This window comes from Somniosus microcephalus, chromosome 11 (genome assembly GCF_052327205.1).
Source record: "Somniosus microcephalus isolate GS21.2 chromosome 11, FLI_Smic_1.0, whole genome shotgun sequence".
NCBI lineage: Eukaryota > Metazoa > Chordata > Chondrichthyes > Squaliformes > Somniosidae > Somniosus > Somniosus microcephalus.
This window is the reverse complement of record NC_140997.1, coordinates 146,952,034-146,974,167: the sequence shown is the minus strand read 5'-3', so window position 1 is coordinate 146,974,167 and position 22,134 is coordinate 146,952,034. Positions and strand designations below refer to the sequence as shown.

At 52.8% G+C, this 22,134-nt stretch overlaps 1 protein-coding gene across 4 annotated transcripts in view; it reads left to right on the top strand.

Annotated features, from left to right (window-relative positions):
• zmynd10 (zinc finger, MYND-type containing 10) overlaps positions 1–19,950 on the top strand; it is a 75,957-nt gene extending 56,007 nt beyond the window's left edge. For all 4 annotated transcript variants that reach the window (XM_086001355.1, XM_086001354.1, XM_086001352.1 and 1 more), the window contains one exon: positions 17,363–19,950. In XM_086001355.1, the coding sequence (XP_085857481.1) occupies positions 17,363–17,462 (100 nt within the window). In that variant the 3' untranslated portion in view covers positions 17,463–19,950. The remainder of the gene's footprint in view (positions 1–17,362) is intronic.
• The last annotated feature ends 2,184 nt before the right edge of the window (positions 19,951–22,134 follow it).

The window sequence follows — 22,134 nt, the reverse complement described above, 5'->3', positions numbered from 1 at the left end:
GCTACAAATACTGATTTCTTTCAGTTCCTTCCTTTCATTAGACCCTATGTTTGCCGGCATCTCTGGGAGGTTATTTGTGTCCTCCTTAGTGAAGACAGAACCAAAATATGGATTTAGTTGGTCTGCCATTTCTTTGTTCCCCATTATAAATTCCCCTGATTCTGACTACAAGGGACCTACGCTTGACTTCACCAATCATTTTCTCTTCACATATCTATAAAAGCTTTTACAGTCAGTTTTTTATGTTCCCTGCAAGCTTACTCTCATTCTATTTTCCCCTTCTTAATTAATCCCTTTGTCCTCCTTTGTTGTATCCTAAACTGCTCCCAATCCTCAGGATTACTGCTTTTTCTGGCCAATTTATATGTTCTCTTCTTGGATCTTATGCTATCCCTAATTTCCCTTGTTAGCCACGGTTGAGTCACCTTTTTTGTTTTATTTTTATGCCGAACTGGGATGAACAAATTCTGTATTTCATCCATGCGGTCTTTGAATGTTTGCCATTGCCTCTCCACCGTCAACCCTTTGAGTGACATTCCCCAATCAATCCTACCCAACTCTCTGTGGTAAACCACTGTTTGTATTCCTGTTTGTATTCCACTGTGTACATGCCTGGACATGCCTCGGCTGACTCCTCCCACAGGTCCTAGTATAAAGGTGACTGCTCCCCAGCCCTTCGTATCCTGGACCGGTCGACCACTCGAGGCAGACCTCCATTCTGTTGTTAATAAAAGCCTTTAGTTACTCTTCTAACTCTCAGTCTTTTATGAGTAATTAATAGCGCATCAATTTTATTAACAACATTTTTATAATGGAGAAGATCCTCACACCAGCATGCCTGGACTTAGATCAGCGGGAGGCGGACTCATCCACCAAGTTTACTCACTGGCTTAAGTGTTTCGAAAAATTCCTGACCGCCTCCGAAGCAATCAAATCGGACGAGGACAAACTGGATATCCTGACCTCCAAAGTGAACCACCGAGTGTACTCGGTCATCCAAGACGTGACCTCGTACGCGGATGCTATCAAGCTCCTCAAGGACCAGTACACGCGCCCAGTGAACGAAGTGTACGCCAGGCACCTCCTGGGGAGTCGTAAACAACAACCTGGGGAATCGACCGTGGAATACCTTCAGGCACTGTCTGTGCATGGCCGGGCCTGTGGTTGTAAGGATGTAAAGGCCGCCGTGTACACAGAGGAACTTATCCGGGACGCTTTTGTAGCGGGCCACAGATCCAATTACACACGACAGCGACTGTTGGAGCAGAGTAACCTCGACCTCAACAAGGCCTCTGAACTCGCACTATCGGTGGATGCAGCCTACCAGGGCATGGATGCCTACTCCTCTGCACCGTGGACGCCGCGGGGAATGACAGCCTGGGACACGGTAGGACCGCCTCATAGCGCCGTGCCACCCCAGCCACACCCCAACAACGGCCCAACTACCGCAGCAGTGTCCCAAGGCCAGACAGCAGTGCCCCAAGGCCAGAAATGCTACTTCTGTGGCCAGGCAAAACACCCCAGAGCGCGCTGCCCGGCGAAAAACGCGATCTGCTCGGGCTGCGGGAAGAAGGGACACTACGCTAGCGTCTGCAGGGCCAAAGCCACCCCGAACCCCAGCAGCGCCGCGTGTGGGCCATGCGGGCCGCCATTTTGGACCTCCCCGGCCGTGTGCGAATCACCGGTACAGCAGCCATTTTGGACGCCTCCAGCCACATGGGGATCATGGACGCCGCCATCTTGGATGACAGCCGGGACGCAGCAGGCCCCCGACACCGCCTCATCTGATACCCGCAGCGACACACCGACCCCTACGCTGGCATCCGTTACACTGGACCAAGCGAGACCGCACCAACTGGCCAGTTCCACAATGGACATTAAGGTAAATGGTCACGATACAATCTGCCTTTTTGACTCTGGGAGCACGGAGAGCTTCATCCACCCCGACACGGTGCGGCGTTGCTCTCTCCCAGTCCTGCCTGCGCAACAGCGGATTTCTATGGCCTCCGAATCCCAGTCGGCGGACATCGGCGGCTACTGCGTGGTGACACTCGTAGTAGACGGGACCGTGTACGATCATTTTAAACTTCTGGTCCTGCCTGACCTCTGCGCTGCCGTCCTGCTGGGGTTAGATTTTCAGTGCCACCTTAAAAGTGTTACGATGGCGTACGGTGGACCCCTACCCCCACTCACAGTCCGCAGCCAGCAGCTTCCAAATTGCCCGCCGCGCACCAGGTGCAACCTCTCCACACTCAGTCACCCCCCACCACTGTTTGCTAACCTCACCCCTGACTGTAAGCCCATCGCCACAAAGAGCAGGCGATACAGTGCCGGGGACAGGGTTTTCATTAAAACCGAAGTGGAGCGGCTCCTGAAAGAAGGGATTATTGAGGGCAGCACCAGCCCCTGGCGAGCCCAGGTTGTGGTCGTTAAGACCAGCGAGAAGCAGCGCCTGGTCATCGACTACAGCCAGACAATAAATCGCTACACCCTGCTGGACGCCTACCCACTCCCCCGTATAGCTGATATGGTCAACCAGATCGCGCAGTACCGCGTCTTCTCGACCATTGACCTGAAATCAGCGTACCACCAGCTCCCCATCCGCCCTGAGGACCGCCAGTACACTGCCTTTGAGGCAAACGGCCGCCTCTATCACTTCCTTAGGGTTCCCTTTGGCGTCACCAACGGGGTCTCCGTCTTCCAAAGGGAGATGGACCGGATGGTAGATCAAAATGCGTTGCAGGCCACTTTCCCATATCTGGACAATGTGACCATCTGCGGCCGTGACTTGCAGGACCATGACGCAAACCTCTCAAAATTCCTCCGCACCGCCCAACTCCTAAACCTGACATATAACAAGGAGAAGTGCATATTCCGCACAAACCGCCTCGCCATCCTTGGCTGTGTTGTGGAACACGGAGTCATCGGCCCCGACCCCGACCGGATGCGTCCCCTTATGGAACTTCCACTGCCCCACTGCCTCAAGGCCCTGAAGAGGTGCCTAGGGTTTTTCTCCTATTACGCCCAGTGGGTCCCCTACTATGCGGACAAGGCCCGCCGCTGATCAAGTCCACCTCTTTTCCCTTGACGGCAGAGGCCCGCTTAGCCTTCCACCGTATCAAGGAGGACATTGCCAAAGCCACCATGCACGCAGTGGACGAATCCATCCCCTTCCAGGTGGAAAGCGACGCGTCCGACTTTGCCCTGGCCGCTACCCTCAATCAGGCGGGGAGACCCGTGGCCTTCTTTTCACGAACCCTCCAAGGCCCGGAGACCAGACACTCCGCTGTTGAGAAGGAGGCCCAGGCGATTGTGGAGGCTGTGCGTCATTGGAGGCACTACCTGGCCGGAAAACTATTTACCCTGCTCACTGACCAGCGTTCAGTTGCTTTTATGTTTAACAACAAGCAGAGGGGCAAAATCAAAAATGACAAGATCTTGAGGTGGAGAATCGAACTTTCCACCTACAACTACGAGATCTTGTACCGGCCCGGGAAGCTAAATGAACCCCCGGATGCGCTATCGCGTGGCACCTGCGCCAGCGCGCAGATCGATAGACTACGGGTCCTCCACAATGACCTCTGCCACCCGGGGGTCACCAGGTTCTTCCACCTCATCAAGGCCCGCAACCTGCCTTACTCTATTGAGGAGGTCAGGACCATGACCAGGAACTGCCAAGTCTGCGCTGAGTGCAAACCACACTTTTATAGACCAGACAGGGCCCACCTGATAAAAGCCACTCGCCCCTTCGAGCGCCTGAGCGTTGATTTTAAAGGGCCTCTCCCCTCCTCCGACCGCAATGTGTACTTCCTCAATATTATTGATGAGTACTCCCGTTTCCCGTTCGCCTTCCCCTGCCCGGACATGACCAGTGCCACGGTCATTAAATGTCTGAACAACCTCTTCACCCTGTTCGGCTTCCCCAGCTATATCCATAGCGACCGGGGCTCATCGTTTATGAGCGACGAACTCCGTCAGTACCTGCTAACTAGGGGTATTGCCACAAGCAGGACCACCAGTTACAACCCCCGGGGGAACGGACAGGTGGAAAGAGAAAATGCGACAGTTTGGAAGGCCGTCCTGCTAGCCTTAAAGTCTAGGGGCCTTCCAACCTCCCGCTGGCAGGATGTGCTCCCCGATGCGCTCCACTCTATTCGGTCACTGCTCTGCACTGCCACTAACGCCACCCCTCATGAGAAAATGTTTGTCTTCCCAAGGAAGTCCACATCAGGGACATCGCTACCGCCATGGCTGACGTCCCCAGGGCCGGTCCTACTGAGAAGACACGTGAGGACCCATAAAACGGACCCCCTGGTCGAGAGGGTCGACCTCCTCCACGCCAACCCCCAGTATGCTTACATCGCATACCCGGACGGGCGGGAGGACACAGTCTCCATAAGAGAGCTTGCACCCTCGGGGACCACAGTAACCCACTACCCACTACCACCCCCCCCCCCCCCCCCACGATCCGATATCCAGCCCCAGCAGACGGCAGGCCTGGGCCCCGCGACCCGCTCGACATCTATGAGGACGACACGCCTGTGCCACAGCCTACGCTGGACTCGACGCCGGAAGCTTCACTACCCCTGCCGTCGCCACGCCGATCACAGCGGCAGACAAGACCTCCGGAGAGACTCCAATACACTAACTTTTAATACACTTCACCCCGCCGGACTCAATTTTAAACAAGGGGTGAATGTGGTAAACCACTGTTTGTATTCCTGTTTGTCCTGTTTGTATTCCACTGTGTACATGCCTCGGCTGACTCCTCCCACAGGTCCTAGTATAAAGGTGACTGCTCCCCAGCCCTTCGTATCCTGGACCGGTCGACCACTCGAGGCAGACCTCCATTCTGTTGTTAATAAAAGCCTTTAGTTACTCTTCTAACTCTCAGTCTTTTATGAGTAATTAATAGCGCATCACTCTCGCCTCAGACCATCGTAGTTTCCTTTATTTAAAATAAGGACCCTAGTCTCTGAGTCAACTACTTCATTCTCCATCTTAATGAAGAATTTGATCATATTATGATTGCTCTGACCCAAGGGGCTCGTACAACAAGATTGCTAATTAATCCTTTCTCGTTACGTAATACCCAATCTAAAATGGCCTGATCTCTGGTTGGTTCCTCGACATATTGGTCCAGGAAACCATCCCGTAAACACTCCAGGAATTCCTCCTCCACAGTATTGTTACTAATTTGGTTAGCCCAATCTATATGTAGATTAAAACAACAGAAAATGCTGGAAAAACTCAGCAGGCCAGGCAACATCTCCGTTCAGTCCGTAAGGGTGACCCCGACCTTTTGGTCGTCTGTCATTTTAATTCACCGCTCCATTCCCACTTGGACCTCGCTGTCCTTGGCCTCTTGCATTGTTCCACGGAAGCTCAACGTAAACTCGAGGAACAACACCTCATCTTCCGATTAGGCATTTTACAGCCTTCCGGACTCAATATCAAGTTGAACAATTTCAGATCATAACCTCGGCCCCTATTACATTTGTACTTATTTTTTATCCACCCCTTTGTTTTGGTTTTTCCCTCCCTCCCCCCCCCCCCCTTTTTTTTTTTCTCTCTCCCACATGGTAGCTGTCTCTCATTCTGCCAGAACATTTCACACCTAACCTGAGCTGTCTTTTGTCTCCACTAGTCCTATCACCATCTCGTCTCGTTTTGAATACCTCTTAATGTCTCTTCACTTCTTTTGTTCTCTCCCAGCCCTACCTTTCGATCTATTTCATTTCCTTTCCAGTTTTGAAAAAGGGTTAGACCCGAAACTTCGACTCTAATTTCTCTCCATGGATGTTGCCTGGCCTGCTGAGTTTTTCCAGCATTTTCTGTTGTTTTTTTGGATTTCCAGCACCTGCAGTATTTTGCTGTCGTATATGTAGATTAAAGTCACCCATGATGACTGCTGTGCCCTTATTGCACGCTTCTTTAATTTCCCTTTTAATGCCATCCCCAACCTCCGCATTACTGTTTGGAGGTCTATATACCACTCCCACTAACGTTTCTGCCCCATGGTATTTCTCAATTCTACCCATACAGATTCCACATCATCAGAGCGAATATCCTTCCTTACAATTGTGTTAATCCCTTCTTTAACCAGTAATGCTACCCCACCTCCCTTTTCCTTTTTGCCTATCTTTCTTGAATATCGAATACCCCTGGATGTTGAGTTCCCAGCCTTGGCCATCTTTGAGCCACGTTTCCGTAATCCCAACCAAATCATATTCGTTTACCTCTATTTGCGCAGCCAATTCATCCACCTTATTACGAATGCTCCTCGCATTAAGACACACAGCCTTCAGGCTTATTTTTTTAACGCTCTTAGACCTATTAGAATTACTATTTACTGTGGCCATGTTTGATTTAAACCGTTGACTTCTCTGACTGCCACTTTTGTTTTTCTCCTTCCTTTCTTTTGCTTTTATCCTCGTTTCCCTTTCCTCTGTCCCCCTGCTCAGGTTCCCAACCCCCTGCCACCTTGGTTTAAACCCTCCCCCAGAGCACTAGCAAACACGCCCTCTAGGACATAGGTTCTAGCCCTGCCCAGGTGCAAACCGTCCGGTTTGAACTGGTCCCACCTCCCCCAGAACCGGTTCCAATGTCCCAGGAACTTGAATCCCTCCCCGTTGCACCACTCCTCTAGCCACGTATTCATCTGAAATATCCTTCTATTTCTACTCTGACTAGCACATGGCACTGGTTGCAATCCTGGGATTACTACCTTTTGAGGTCCTATTCTTTAATTTACCTCCTAACTCCCTATATTCAGCTTTTAGGACCTCATCCTGGTTTTTACCTATATCGTTGGTACCTATATGCACCACGACAACTGGCTGTTCACCCTCTCCTTCCAGAATGTTCTGCAGCCGCTCTGAGACATCCTTGACCCTTGCACCAGGGAGGCAACGCACCATCCTGGAGTCTCATTTGCGGCCGCTTACAATATTCCCCTTACAATAGAATCCCCTATTACTATAGCTCTACCGCTCTTTTTTCTCCCGTCCTGTGCAGCAGAGCCACCCCTGGTGCCAGGAAGTTGGCTGCTGCTGCCTTCCTCTGATAAGCCATCCCCCCCAACAGTACTCAGTGGTGTATCTGTTTGAGAGGGGGATGTCCACAGGGGACCCCTGCACTAGCTGCCTGCGCCTAGTACTCTGCCTGTTGGTCACCCCTTCCCTTTCTGCCTGTCCAACCTCCTACCTGCGGTGTGTCCAACTCCCTAAACGTGCTATTTACGACGTCCTCAGCATCGTGAACGCTCCATTATGCATCTAATCGCAGCTCCAGCGCCGCAATGCGGTCTGTCGGTAGCTGCAGCTGGATACACTTCCTGCACACGTAGTTGTCAGGGACACAGGAAGTGTCCCTGAGTTCCCACATAGCGCAGGAGGAGCATACCACGTGGCCGGGCTGTCCTGCCATGACTTGCCCTTTAATTAATTGAAATTAAATTAAATCAAATCAATCCCACCAATTACACTACAGTTAAATGGTTTACCAACAGTCCCCGCTACACCAGAGAGACCTTAGCAACTATAAACCACAGAGTTAAAGTTTAAAAAGAGAGAATTACTCACCAACCAATCACTTACCTGCTTTCTGGTGACGTCACACTTCGATTACTTTTTACTTCTCTCCCTCTGAGCTCGGAGACTGCAGATTAGTAAGCCTACCTGGTCTCGGAGCCGCTTTTAACTGCCGCCGATCAGCCGCCTTGTTCCCTGCAGGTCCGCCTGCCTGCCGCCGCTGCTCGTCCACCTATTGAAAGCTAAAGCCTGCACATCTGCCGATGCACTTTATTCACTTTATTATGGTCATATTTATGCTAATATATATGTACAAATGTATGTTGAAATGTTTAAGTGTCCTAATCCAAATTGTACACTCTCGGGAGCCGCAAGCCTACATTTCGTTGTACTGCACTTGTGCACTAACAATGACAATAAAAGTTGATTTGATTTGATTTTGATTTGATAAATGTCATTTGCAGCTTTTGAGCTGTTAGCCTGTGTTCTATCCCTGACTTTCTGTAAAAATTACACTCCTCATATATTGATGCCATACAAAAGTAGAATTAGAAAGGTTTGGACATCTAGAATGTGTTTTTAATTTTCACTTAAACAGTAGAAGATGTTATTATTCAAAATTTATTCCAGAAGGATACCGTAGTTCTAATGGATTAATCCAGAGTGGAGATCAGAATTGAAAACTGAAAATGATGGAATTACAGACAAGTCAGTGTTAATGTTTCAGGCAGAGACTCTCTCAAAACTAGCCAGAAGGTCCTGAATTTGTCCCAGAATCCTATGTGTTGTAAAGGATAATCTTTTTACGTTTGAGTTCTATATCCCTTTGTTTGTACTTAAAATTCCTACTCCGAGATAGCCCAGCAGTAAACATTTAGTGTAGAATGCAGTTGCCATGTCATACTGAAGGGGGTCAGAAGTCGCTTGGCTTCACTCCCAGTTCATAAGACCATGGGGCTAATTTTCAACTTCACCGCACGGATGGTGATGTGGCGAGTGGATTGCCTGCCCTTTGTAGAACCCCACCCCACCCATTTTTGTTCCAATGAAAATGAGGCGGGTTCTATAAAGGGAGGGCGATCTGCTCCAACAGGTTATAACCAAGTGAAGAAGTTGAAAATTACTCTGCGTAAGAGACCCGGGCACTGTTTCTGAGAAGGCGGTGTGAGTGGAATGTGTGTATTTGGGAAGGCAGTGTGAGGGGGAGGGGTGTGTGTTTGGGGGGCAGTGTGAGGGGGAGGGGTGTGTGTTTGGGGGGCAGTGTGAGGGGGAGGGGTGCGTGTTTGGGGGCAGTGAGAGGGGGAGGGGTGCATGTTTGGGGGGCAGTGTGAGGGGGAGGGGTGCGTGTTTGGGGGGCAGTGTGAGGGGGAGGGGTGCGTGTTTGGGGGGCAGTGTGAGGGGGAGGGGTGCGTGTTTGGGGGGCAGTGTGAGGGGGAGGGGTGCGTGTTTGGGGGGCAGTGTGAGGGGGAGGGGTGCGTGTTTGGGGGGCAGTGTGGGGGGGAGGGGTGCGTGTTTGGGGGCAGTGTGAGGGGGAGGGGTGCGTGTTTGGGGGGCAGTGTGAGGGGGAGGGGTGCGCGTTTGGGGGGGGTGAGGGTTGCGCGTTTGGGGGGGTGAGGGGGAGGGGTGCGTCTTTGGGGGGGTGAGGGGGAGGGGTGCACCTTGGGGGGGTGAGGGGGAGGGGTGCGCCTTTGGGAGGGTGAGGGGTGCGCGTTTGGGGAGGGTGAGGGGTGCGCGTTTGGGGAGGGGGAGGGGTGCGCCTTTGGGGGGGTGAGGGGTGCGCCTTTGGGGGGGTGAGGGGGCGGGTTGCGCCTTTGGGGGGGTGAGGGGGCGGGGTGCGCCTTTGGGGGGGTGAGGGGGCGGGGTGCGCCTTTGGGGGGGTGAGGGGGCGGGGTGCGCCTTTGGGGGGAGTGAGGGGGATGGGTGCGCCTTTGGGGGGAGTGAGGGGGATGGGTGCACCTTTGGGGGGTGAGGGGGAGGGGTGCGCCTTTGGGGGGAGTGAGGGGGATGGGTGCACCTTTGGGGGGTGAGGGGGAGGGGTGCGCCTTTGGGGGGGGTTGAGGGGGCGGGGAGGGGGCGGGGAGGGGTGCACCTTTGGGGGGGTGAGGGGGCGGGGGAGGGGTGCGCCTTTGGGGGGGTGAGGGGGGGGGGTGTGCCTTTGGGGGGGGTGAGGGGTAGGGGTGCGCCTTGGAGGGGGAGGGGGTGCGCGTTTGGGGGGGTGAGGGTGAGGGGGAGGGGTGCGCGTTTGGGGGGTGTAATGAAATCTGTTTTGCACTTATGTATATTACCCTCCCCTACTGTGTATAGTTTCACTTCCTCTTTCCCGACTAACCTGGGAGGTTCCAGGTCTTGGCTCTTTTACATAAAGATCCCAGGATCTGTATGACTCATTCCTGTGAACCAGTTGGCGTCTTGAGATGTTAGCTCTGATCTTAGTGATTAAAAGCCAACTTGTTTAAGTCTATAACTTCTAGTTTTGTGGTTATTGAAGGCCCATCAATTTTAATCACTAAAGAATACTAGGATGGATCGACTCCTAAAACCAGAGCGTCTGGACTTGGATCCACATTCTGCTGAAGCATCAAATCAATTTGGACACTGGCTCAAATGCTTCGAACTCTTCGCGGGGGCCTCATCCGCTAGCGAGGTAGATAAACTGAGTCTACTGACTACTCGCGTAAGTCATCGGATTTATTCGTTCATCCGGGACGCCACCTCTTAACGGAGGCCACCACTATCCTGAAGACCCAATACCAGAGGCCGGTAAACGAAGTGCACGCCAGACATCTGCTGGCTACACGCAGGCAGCGACCAGAGGAATCAATGGACGATTTCTTACAGGGCCTAAAAGACCTGGTCCAGGACTGTAACTGCAAGGCCGTGACTGCCAACGCGTACTCTGACGAATTGGTCCGCGATTCCTTCATCACTGGCCTCAAATCGAATTATATCTGGCAGAGACTGCTGGAGAAGGAGGTCCTGGACTTAAAAAAGGCAGTGGCCACTGCGCGATCGCTGGACGTGGCCCAGAAAAACTCTGACTCTTATTCTTCCGGCCATCTGGCCCTCACCGCCTCGTGCGCGCCGAGAGGGCCGCCATCTTGGAATCAGCCATCTTCCCCATCCAGGTCTCAGGCCAGCTCTACGTCGCCGGAGTCCCCACACAGAAGTTCACCCAGGAGTCCTACTACAGCGGCAATGTCTCGAGGCCCGAAATGCTACTTCTGCGGCCAGGCCAAGCACCCCAGACAACGATGCCCAGCGAAGGACGCTACATGCTTCAAATGTGAGAAAAAGGGGCATTTTAGCAAGTCTGCAGGGGGAATCCGATTTCCAACTCCGTCACCGCCTCGTGCGGGCCGCCATCTTGGGATCCGCCAGCTTTTCCCGACTCAATGGCCGCCCAGGGCCCAACAGTGGCTTCGATCACGGTGGATCAATCCAGGCCACACCCATTGACAAAATCCATGATGGACATACAGGTAAACGGGAATTTAACAAAATGTTTAATTGACTGTGGGAGTACCGAGAGTTTTATCCACCCTAGCCTGGTACGGCGGCACTCATTAACGGTAACCCCTACACGGAGCAGAATTGCTATGGCTGCTAAGCCCCACACTTCGGACATTTTGGGCTACTGTGTGGTAACACTGACTGTGTAAAAGGCACGGACGACAAGGATTTTAAACTCCTCGTGATGCCAGAACTCTGTTAATGTAATCTTGGGCCTGGACTTCCAGTGCCACCACGAAAGTGTCACGCTAGCATATGGTGGGTCCCAGTCGCCACTCAGTCTGTGGCCTATCAACCTTAAAAATCAGCCCGCCCTCTTTATTCGCTAATCTCGCTCCGAACTGTAGGCCCATAGCGACCAAAAGTAGACGGTACAGTCTGGAAGACAGACACTTTATCAAGGCGGAAGTGGACAGACTCCTGCGGGAAGGCATTATTGAATGCAGTACCAGCCCGTGGCGTGCCCAAGTAGTCATAGTTAAAAATAGCGAAAAGAAACGGATGGTAATTGACTACAGCCAGACTGTTAATATTTATACCCAGCTGGACGCCTACCCTTTACCCCGCATATCAGAAATGGTCAACCAGATTGCGCAATACCGAGTCTTCTCGACTATCGACTTCAAATCCGCGTATCACCAGCTCCCCATTAGAATGGAGGACCGCCCATACACCGCCTTCGAGGCGAACGGGCGCCTCTACCATTTTCTCAGAGTGCCCTTCGGAGTAACAAATGGGGTCTCGGTCTTCCAACGTGAGATGGACCGCATGGTTGACGAGAATAAACTACAAGCTACCTACCCCTATCTGGAAAATGTCACTATCTGCGGGCACAACCAGCAAGACCACGATCTAAATCTTGTGAGATTTTTAAAAACTGCCCTAAAGCTGAATCTAACCTACAACGAAGACAAATGTGTCTTCAACACAACCTGTCTCTGTATCCTCGGCTGTGTGGTGGAAGATGGGGTAATTGGACCGGACCCTGACTGATTACGCCCCCTAAAGGAACTGCCCCTGCCACACAATCCCAAAGCTTTAAAAAGGTGCCTGGGATTTTTTTCGTATTATGCCCAATGGGTGCCCAATTACTCTGATAAGGCCCGACCCCTCATTAAATCGACGTCCTTCCCACTATCAGCTGAAGCTCGGGAGGCTTTCACCAGTATTAAACAGGACATTGAAAGGGCTGCAGTGTGTGCAGTGGACGAATGCATTCCCTTTCAAGTCGAAAGCGATGCGTCAGACTTTGCCTTAGCTGCGACCCTCAATCAGGCTGGGAGACCTGTGGCCTTCTTCTCCCGAACCCTTCAGGGACCTGAAATCAGGCACTCTTCTGTCGAGAAGGAGGCACGGGCTATAGTGGAGGCAGTGCGGCACTGGAGACACTACCTAGCCGGCAAACGTTTCACCCTGCTCACCGACCAGCGGTCGGTGGCTTTCATGTTTAATAACAAACAAAGGGGGAAAATCAAGAATGACAAAATACTCAGGTGGAGGATCGAACTATCCACGTTCGACTATGATATTATGTACAGGCCGGGAGCCCTTAATGAACCCCAGACGCCCTATCGTGGGGAATGTGTGCCAGCATTCATACGGACAAATTACAGGGTCTCCACAACGACCTCTGTCACCCAGGGGTCACCCGACTATACCATTTTATAAAGTCCCGCAATCTGCCCCACTCCATCGAGGAGGTCAGGGCAATGACCAGAGCCTGCCGCATCTGTGCGGAAAGCAAGCCTCGTTTCTACAGGCCTGACCGTGCACACCTTATCAAAGCCACACGGCCATTCGAGCGCCAAGTCTGGACTTCAAGGGACCCCTTCCCTCTGCTGACCGTAACGTATACTTCCTCAATATCATTGATGAATATTCCCACTTCCCCTTCGCCATTCCCTGCCCAGACATGACCAGTGCCACGGTCATCAAGTGTCTCTGTAATCTATTCTGCATGTTTGGCATGCCGAACTACATACACAGCGATAGGGGGACGTCATTCATGAGTGACGAGCTGCGCCAGTTCTTGCTCTCGCAGGGGATAGCCACTAGCAGAACCACTAGCTACAACCCCCGGGGTAATGGGCAAGTGGAAAGGGTGAATGCTACTGTTTGGAAGGCTGTCACGTTAGCCTTAAAGTCAAAAGGCCTTCCGACCTCCCGCTGGCAGGAAGTCCTCCCAGACGTGCTCCACTCCATAAGGTCTCTGTTATGTACTGCCACTAACGCTACCCCTCACGAAAAGATGCATATCTCTACCCGCGTGGCTGACGTCTCCGGGGACAGTACTATTGCGGAAGCACGTGAGAGGCCATAAAACGGACCCCCTTGTGGAAAAGGTACAGCTCCTCCATGCAAACCCTCAGTACGCCTATATCGAATACTCTGACGGGCGAGAGGGCACTGTTTCCATAAAAGACCTCGCACCCTCGGGGAGCGGAGAGAACGATGGGAGACTACCCGATGAAGACCTACACTACAAAGAGACAGGACGCCCAGATGGTACCAATACCCAACTTTAACCTGGAGAACACTGCAGATAACCTGGAAGACACTGCGGAGGCCCGGACAGCGGAGGAACCAGAATCCACTCCCCTAGAAGCATCCCAACCGGCTTTGCGCCGATCACTGAGAACGGCAAAACCTCCTGACAGACTCACTTATACCAACTTTTAAGAAACATCACCCCGATGGACTAAATCTATAGAAGGGGTGAATGTAATGAAATCTGTTTGTCTTGATCCTGTATTCGTTTTGCACTCATATATATTACCCTCCCCCCACTGTCTATAGTTTCACTTCCTCTTTCCCGACTAACCTGGGAGGTTCCAGGTCTTGGCTCTTGGCTCCGCCCCTCTGACTTCTCTTACATAAAGATCCCAGGATCTGTATGACTCATTCCTGTGAACCAGTCGGCGTGTTAGTGATTAAAAGCCAACTTGTTTAAGTCTATAACTTCTAGTTTTGTGGTTATTAAAGGCCGATCAGAAGGGGTGAGGGGGAGGGGTGCGCGTTTGGGGACAGTGAGGCAGAGGGGTGCCCGTTTGAGGGGTGTGAGGGGGAGGGTTGCGCGTTTGGGGGGGTGAGAGGGGAGGGGTGCGTGTTTGGGGGGATGAGGGGGAGGGGTGCGGGGGTGCGCGTTTGGGGGGGCGTGAGGGGGAGGGGGCGCGCGTTTGGGGGGGCGTGAGGGGGAGGGGCGCGCGTTTGGGGGGGGCGGGGAGGGGGCGCGCGTTTGGGGGGGCGTGAAGGGGAGGGGGCGCGCGTTTGGGGGGGGGCGTGAGGGGGAGGGGCGCGCGTTTGGGGGGGCGTGAGGGGGAGGGGCGCGCGTTTCAGGGGCGTGAGGGGGAGGGGCGCGCGCGTTCTGGGGGGGCGTGATGGGCGCGTGTTTGGGTGGGGCGTGAGGGGGGGGCGCGAGGGCGGAGGGGCGCGCGGTGTTTGGGGGGGGGCGCGAGGGGGAGGGGCGCGCGTGTTTGGGGGGGCGCGAGGGGGAGGGGCGTGCGTGTTTGGGGGCGCGCGTGTTTGGGGGGGGGAGGGGCGCGCGTGTTTGGGGGGCGCGAGGGGGAGGGGCGCGCGTGTTTGGGGGGCGCGAGGGGGAGGGGCGCGCGTGTTTGGGGGGGCGCGAGGGGGGAGGGGGCGCGCGTGTTTGGGGGTGGCGCGAGGGGGAGGGGCGCGCGTGTTTGGGGGGCGCGAGGGGGAGGGGCGCGCGGTGTTTGGTGGGGGCGTGAGGGGGAGGGGGGGCGCGTGTTTGTGGGGCGCGAGAGGGAGGGGGGGCGGTGTTTGTGGGGCGCGAGGGGGGGTGCGTGTTTGTGGGGCGGGAGGGGGGGCGTGTTTGTGGGGCGCGAGGGGGAGGGGGGCGTGTTTGTGGGGCGCGAGGGGGAGGGTGGGGCGTGTTTGTGGGGCGCGAGGGGGAGGGTGGGGGGGCGTGTTTGTGGGGCGCGAGGGGGAGGGGGGCGTGTTTGTGGGGCGCGAGGGGGGAGGGTGGGGCGTGTTTGTGGGGCGCGAGGGGGAGGGTGGGGGGGGCGTGTTTGTGGGGCGCGAGGGGGGAGGGGGGGCGTGTTTGTGGGGGCGCGAGGGGGGGGGCGTGTTTGTGGGGCGCGAGGGGGAGGGTGGGGGGGCGTGTTTGTGGGGCGCGAGGCGGGAGGGTGGGGGGGCGTGTTTGTGGGGCGCGAGGGGGAGGGTGGTGGGGGCGTGTTTGTGGGGGCGCCGAGGGGGAGGTGGGGGGGCGTGTTTGTGGGGCGCGAGGGGGAGGGTGGGGGGGCGTGTTTGTGGGGCGCGAGGGGGAGGGGGGCGTGTTTGTGGGGCGCGAGGGGGGGTGAGGGCGTGTTTGTGGGGCGCGAGGGGGAGTGGGGGGCGTGTTTGTGGGGCGCGAGGGGGGGGCGTGTTGTGGGGCGCGAGGGGGAGGGGGGGCGTGTTTGTGGGGCGAGGGAGGGGGGCGTGTTTGTGGGGCGCGAGGGGGGGGGGGGGGGGGGGGCGTGTTTGTGTGGCGCGAGGGGGGGGGCGTGTTTGTGGGGCGCGAGGGGGAGGGGGGGCGGTGTTTGTGGGGAGCGAGGGGGGGGGGCGTGTTTGTGGGGTGCGAGGGGGGGGGGGGCGGGCGTGTTTGTGGGGCGCGAGGGGAGGGGGCGTTTGTGGGGCGAGGGGGGGGGCGTGTTTGTGGGGCGCGAGGGGGAGGGGGGGCGTGTTTGTGGGGCGCGAGGGGAGGGGGGCGTGTTTGTGGGGCGCGAGGGGGGGGGGGCGTGTTGTGGGCGCGAGGGGGAGGGGGGCGTGTTTGTGGGGCGCGGTGGGGGGGGGGCCGCTGTTTGTGGGGGCGGGGGTGTTGTGGAGGGGGCGTGTTTGGTGGGCGCGGGGTGGGCGTGTGTTGTGGGGCGCGGGGGGGGGGGCGTGTTTGTGGGTGCGAGGGGGGGGGCGCGTTGGTTTGTGGGGCGCAGAGGGGGGAGGGGGGGCGTGTTGGTGGGCGCGAGGGTGGGGGCCGTGTTTGTGGGGCGCGAGGGGGGGAGAGGGTCGTGTTTGTGGGCGCGAGGGTGAGGGGGGGCGCGTGTTTGTGGGGCGCGAGGGGGGTGCGTGTTTGTGGGGCGCGAGCGCGTTGTGGCCGGGGGGCCGTGTTGTGGGGGGGGGGGCTGTTGTGGGGCGCGAGGGGGGGCGTGTTTGTGGGGGCGCGAGGGGGGGGGGCGTGTTTGTGTGGGAGCGGGAGTGGTGTGTTTTTGGGGGCAGTGTGAGGGGAGGGGTGTGCGAGGGGGAGGGGAGGGCAGCACGTTTGGCCAGGCAGCTTTAGGTGGAGGGGTGCGTTCTGGAGATCAGCGGGAAATGATGAACTCTCAGAATGCTTGGCAGCCATCAGAGATTGGAGATTATGGCCCAGAATCTGCGTTCGCTGCCGCTCCCGAAGTACGCTCTGCGCAGGGATCTCGGGATCCCTGTGTCGAGAACTTCGGGCTTCCCGACCTTCAATTCAAATCAACGAACTGTAGTGGGGATCCCCTGTTGTGTGAACTGCTGTGACGCCAACAGGCTGTCTAAGCAGGCAGTCAAAACTCAGAATTCTCAGCCAGCAAACAAGGAAATGAGTAAGCTCTTAAAATTCTAACTTTTAAAAATAATTAGAGAGAGTATAAGAAAGATTGGGGCTCTCGCATGGGGAAAAGGCAAATCTGAAATAAAGATCGACAAACTTTTTTAAATTACATTTTTTTGGAAAAGTTTCTTCATTAAAAAATTTTTTTAATGGACAAATTTCATACTGCTCAAAATTAAAATTAGTTTTTCAGGCCCTTAACATTTGTTTCAGTCTCTCTCTTAGGCAGAACCGAGGATGACTTGCTTCCATACTGAAAATGAGTTCTCGGGTGACTGCGGCAGTAATGACGCTGTCAAAACCCCAGTTACACCTAATCCCCTTGGGTCCAACTTTCAGTGGGGAATTTAACAGCGTCATTACTGCGGAAGAGCCAAAGGTGTCGTCAGATTCTATGATTTGGCTGGTCACACAGATTGCCGGCTCTGTGGGGTGGGGGTGGTTGTTTTGGGGGGGCACAGCGCAGCCTGTTTTGGAGTTGTCAATGACTGACCGCAACTTCAGGATTTCTGCTCGTGCCTGCGCATGCGCCAAATCACAATGTTGCGGTCAGTTTCAAAGTGCCAGTTCACCGTTATCCTGACTGCAAATTCTGGGCCCATGATCTCTTTCTATGTTGGATTCAAGTTCACAACCTGAGGCATTAGATAGAATTCTAAATCTGAGCTAACCAATCCCAAAATCAGTTGATCACCACACTGATATATGTGGTCAACGTTTAATTTCTTATATTTAATTTTTGTTTTAGGGAGTGTCAAGTGAAGCACTGGTCGAAACACAAGAAAGCCTGTGAACTGATGACTGATTCTGCAAAAACCGTTAATGAGGAATTAGAAATCAATCAGTAGAACCCAAACCAGTGAGCGCCTGGCTGCAACTCTGCGAACTGGGGACTGAGCAGAACCATACAATCCTGACAGTGGCGCAGTTACTCCGATGTATATTGGGCACTCCCGTTAGTCCTCAAAGTGCGACACATTGGCTGACCTAGCCATACAGAGTTCCTGTTTATTCGGAAGAGTAAAGGTTAGCTGGTAGCGATTGTTTTAATAAAAAAAAAAAAAAAAACAATTTGTGAAACAGGCCGACAGCACTTAGTTGTAGAATCACTCTCTCCGATCTCTCTGTAGTGCCTTAAAAGCTGTTTGTCAGCATGGGTCTGGGAGAGCGGCCTTAATGCATACATTGACTTTAATGCTGTTGAAAGAAAGTTTATTCCACCAACTAAAAAATTGTTCTTGGGAAAGTATTCCCTTTTCTTTTGAGTTTTTCTGGTTACTTTGTGATACTACATGTGCGTCTGATGAACTGCTTCTACTGCTGTTTTTATATCGCCCCATGGCAGGATTTTATCAGTGACCTGGGGTAAGGAAATCCATGGTTATACTGTTCACTCTCAGCACTGTGGGGTCAGGAAAGTGGAGCTCAGCACATTCATGCTGAAATACACTTGCGGAGAAGATCTGCTCGATTGAGCTTCTTCCAACTGATACCATTTCAAGGGACAGTAGAAATTGAAAGACTGCATGTGATGCCCAGTTTCTCTTTTTAAAGCGGGCTTTGTACTGGTGGCAGTCAGGCTGCCACTGAGCCAGAATAAAGAAAACAGGGGCATGCTGGAGATATTGTCTGCTACCAGCACCCACTGCAACTTTTGTTTTTAAAGGCCTTAAGCGGCAAAAATGCAGTACACAGACAGCACGATTTTTAACTAACAATTGGATGCCTTACTGAGATGACCCTAGTATCTTTACCTTTAGTCCCTCTATAAGAACTGAAGGAGAAACATGCTTGTGAGAGGCATCGTAGATAATTTTTGACTTCAATGCCTGGAAATAAGAGCTTTGCCCACCGAGAGCCCCTATTGCAAATTTGGGAACACGCTGCCCACAATTTTCCGCACATTTCGGTTGTCACTGCTGGTGGGCAAAGCTCTCACGCCCAGGTGCTAAATATAAAAATCTGGACCATTGCTTCTTGTCACCATGAACTGAATACTTCCTTAAATGGAGGGCAATGCATACATATCGAAGTTCCAGATGTCAGGGTTGCTTTTTTAGTGGAGTAACCTGTGATACTGGAATATTTCTTGAATTTAGTTTATTCAAGTTTTGACTCTGCACTGGAAGGGGATCGACCCATCCCAGAATGCTGCAGTTGGTGAAAGTTCACATGTTTGAGAGGAAACATCTCCTTATCTTTTGAATGTGGTTGCCTGTAGATGGCATTGCTGACAGTAGCCATTAAATCTCTCTTACCATCTGCGGTGTAACTTAAAACAAAATTGTACAGATTGTATTGAAAATAGAATAAACAATGATTGACTCCTACTACTTGCCTCCTGGTACCAAGACGATAAACCAGTGAACAAGAAAAATCTATTTATCTATTGGTAAAAAACTTTTTGATGGTGCCCATCAAAAGACTTGAGCACAAAAATCTAGGCTGACACTCCAGTGCAGAACTGAGGGAGTGCTGCAGTGTTGGAAGTGCCGTCTTTCAGATGAGATGTTAAACTGAGGCCCCGTCTGCTCATTCAGGTGGATGTGAAAGATCCCATGGCACTATTTCGAAGAAGAGCAGGGGAGTTATCCCAGGTGTCCTGACCACTATCTATCCCTCAACCAACATCACTAAAACAGATTATCTGGTCATTATCACTTTGCTGTTTGAGGGAGGTTGCTGTGTGCAAATTGGCTGCCGCGTTTCCTACATTACAACAGTGACTACACTTCAAAAAGTACTTCATTGGCTGTAAAGTGCTTTGGGACGTCCGGTGGTCGTGAAAGGCGCTATATAAATGCAGGTCTGTCTTTCTTTTCTTGTCACATTTCAAATGTCACATTTCAAAGTGTCCAGAAAACAAACGTGATTTTGTGCTGACATCAATTGTAGGTTAATTTCTGTTGATGGTGGAAGTTTACAGATTCACTTGGAGCCTGGAATTTACAAGGCTCTGGCAATGTGTAATTTTCCCTCATATTAAAAGCAGTTGACATCCAGACCTAATTAGGAAATGGTAGCCTTAAAGGGACAGACTGGTAAGCAGCTAAACCATGAGCAACAACACAGGAGATCAGGTAGTGTGTATGTATAAAGTATGGCCGTTGGGTAAAATTCGGTTTGGATCATGGAAGATCAGAGAAATGAGTACGAGGTTTGTGGTGTATGTAACCGTTCCACCTTTAAGAGAACTATTTTAAGAGATGCACTACTTTATCTTGGCTGCTGTATACTGTAATACCGGTGGTGACCACACCGGTATATAAGTGCTGTGTAATGATTTATTGGGCAGTTCAGCCTGACCTCCGACTAGTAAAGACCTGTTGAATTTTATTCTTGTGGTCTGTGTGCAGTGATTCTTATTAACAATAACTAGAACACACAGACTTAACAGTGGCGACAGTGACGATCTTACCCTGCGACAGAGATATATCCAAGGCAGTTTAACGGGCGTCGAGAAGAGGCATCCGCCCTCATCATCCTGCTGAGAAAAGACTTGGGTCTGAAGAGCAAGGAAGAATCCTGACACGAAGCCTTCCATCAGCAACAGGCAGTGATCATCCCTTCTATCACGGTGGTGGGTAAGCCGATCAGCGACGAGCAGCAAGTCGACCACGTTGGCTGTGAAGTAGGGGAGGGAAAAACGGGGGATATAAGGGCGGAGAACTCGACCACGGCCGGGGAAAAGAGCCGGACAGAAGTCGGGGCCAGAGGCGCTGAGACTGGGGCAGCGTAAGGCACGGGAGCCGCGGTGAATGCAAACGCAGCCGGTGTAAAAGACCGGGCTGCAAGCGGGCTGGGAGACGCAACAGCGTCGAGAGAGAGCTCGACCGTGACCGGGGAAAAAGGCCGGGCAGCTACCGAGGCCGCGAGGCGCGAGATAAAATAAAAAAATAAAAAAACCGCGGAGAACTCAGCCGCAGCCAGGGGAAAGGACCGGACTGCAAGAGGGGCTGGGAGGCACGATTTGAGAACCGCTGGGGAGGGCAAACGCAGCAATACGGCAATCGCCATTACAGCCAGCGGGGGAGAAAGGCAAACGCGGGAAGCCGCCATTTTCGTAGGCGGGGGAAGAAGACAAGCGCGGGAAACCGCCATTTTGAAAAAAAAAGAAAAATTTCTTTTTGTTTCTCAAGAAGATTGCGAGGATGCCTAAGCGTGGTAACATCAACGATTTTGATCCCGATGTTGAGGATTGGGCCACGTATGTAGAACGCATAGAGATTTATTGTAAGGCAAATAAAATATCAGATGAAGATAAAGCACTAACCTTACTAAACTCAATGGGTGCGAAGACATATGGGCTATTGAAGCATCTTCTATCACCAGCTAAACCGGCGGATCAGGCTTTCGCTAATATTGTTGCTGTCCTGAGAAATCATTTGAACCCCACACCGCTGATGTTAGCGGAACGATTTAAATTTTATGCGAGAACACAACTGAAAGAGGAAAGCAACGCGGAGTATTTAATTGAACTGCGTAAGCTAGCGAAATACTGTCAGTTTGGGGAAAGACTGACAGAGGCACTGAGAGACAAATTCGTGTGTGGATTGTCGAAAGAAGGAACACAAAAGCGGCTGCTTGAAGAGAATGATCTTACACTTGATAAGGCTGTCACTATTGCAGCATTGCACGAAGCCGCAGCGAGAGGCACTGCGGAAATGCAGCTGAAGGCAGCGGTACTCAGCGTAGATCAAATGGCTTTGGGTACAGCGAAATGTTATCGTTGTGGAAAGACAACACACGATCAGAACCAATGCTGGTTTAAAAATCAGGAATGTAGAAAATGTGGCAAGCTTGGTCACATAGCTAAAGTATGCCGGTCAGGAAAGAAGACCAGCAACAAAAAGTCACCGCAGGAAAAGTGCAGAAAGGTACATAAGGTGGCTGAGAAGAGTTCGGATGAACAGAATTCGGATTCGGACTCCAACAGCAAGGAACTGGGTAGTCTCAGAATTCACAATGTGAGTAAGGAAGCTGACCTACAAACTATCTGGGTCACACTTCAGATAGCAGGAGTCCAAGTGAAGATGGAATTGGACACCGGATCGGCGTTGACGGTCATGAATAAGCAAGATTACAAAAGGTTATTCACACGCATTCCCCTACGGGATACGGAGATAGTATTGCAGACATACACGGGGCAAAGAGTATACCCCATCGGAAAGATAAAAGTCAAGGTGGTACACAAGGGCAAAGAACACCAAGGAATGGACATATATGTACTACCTGAGGGAGGTCCACCACTTCTGGGACGGGAGTGGATCAGGAAAATAAATATGGACTGGCACTCCCTAAAAGCAATAACGGTAGATTCCGGAAAAAAAGATGTCAAACCTGAACGATTGTCCAGAATATTGGATGAGGCTAAAGAGGTGTTCCAACAGGGACTGGGAACACTGAGAGGAATTACGGCAAAAATCAAGATTGCAGAACATGCAAACCCAAAATTTTTCAAAGCCAGACCGGTACCTTATGCGATACGACCTGCTGTGGAAGCTGAGCTGGAAGGGCTAG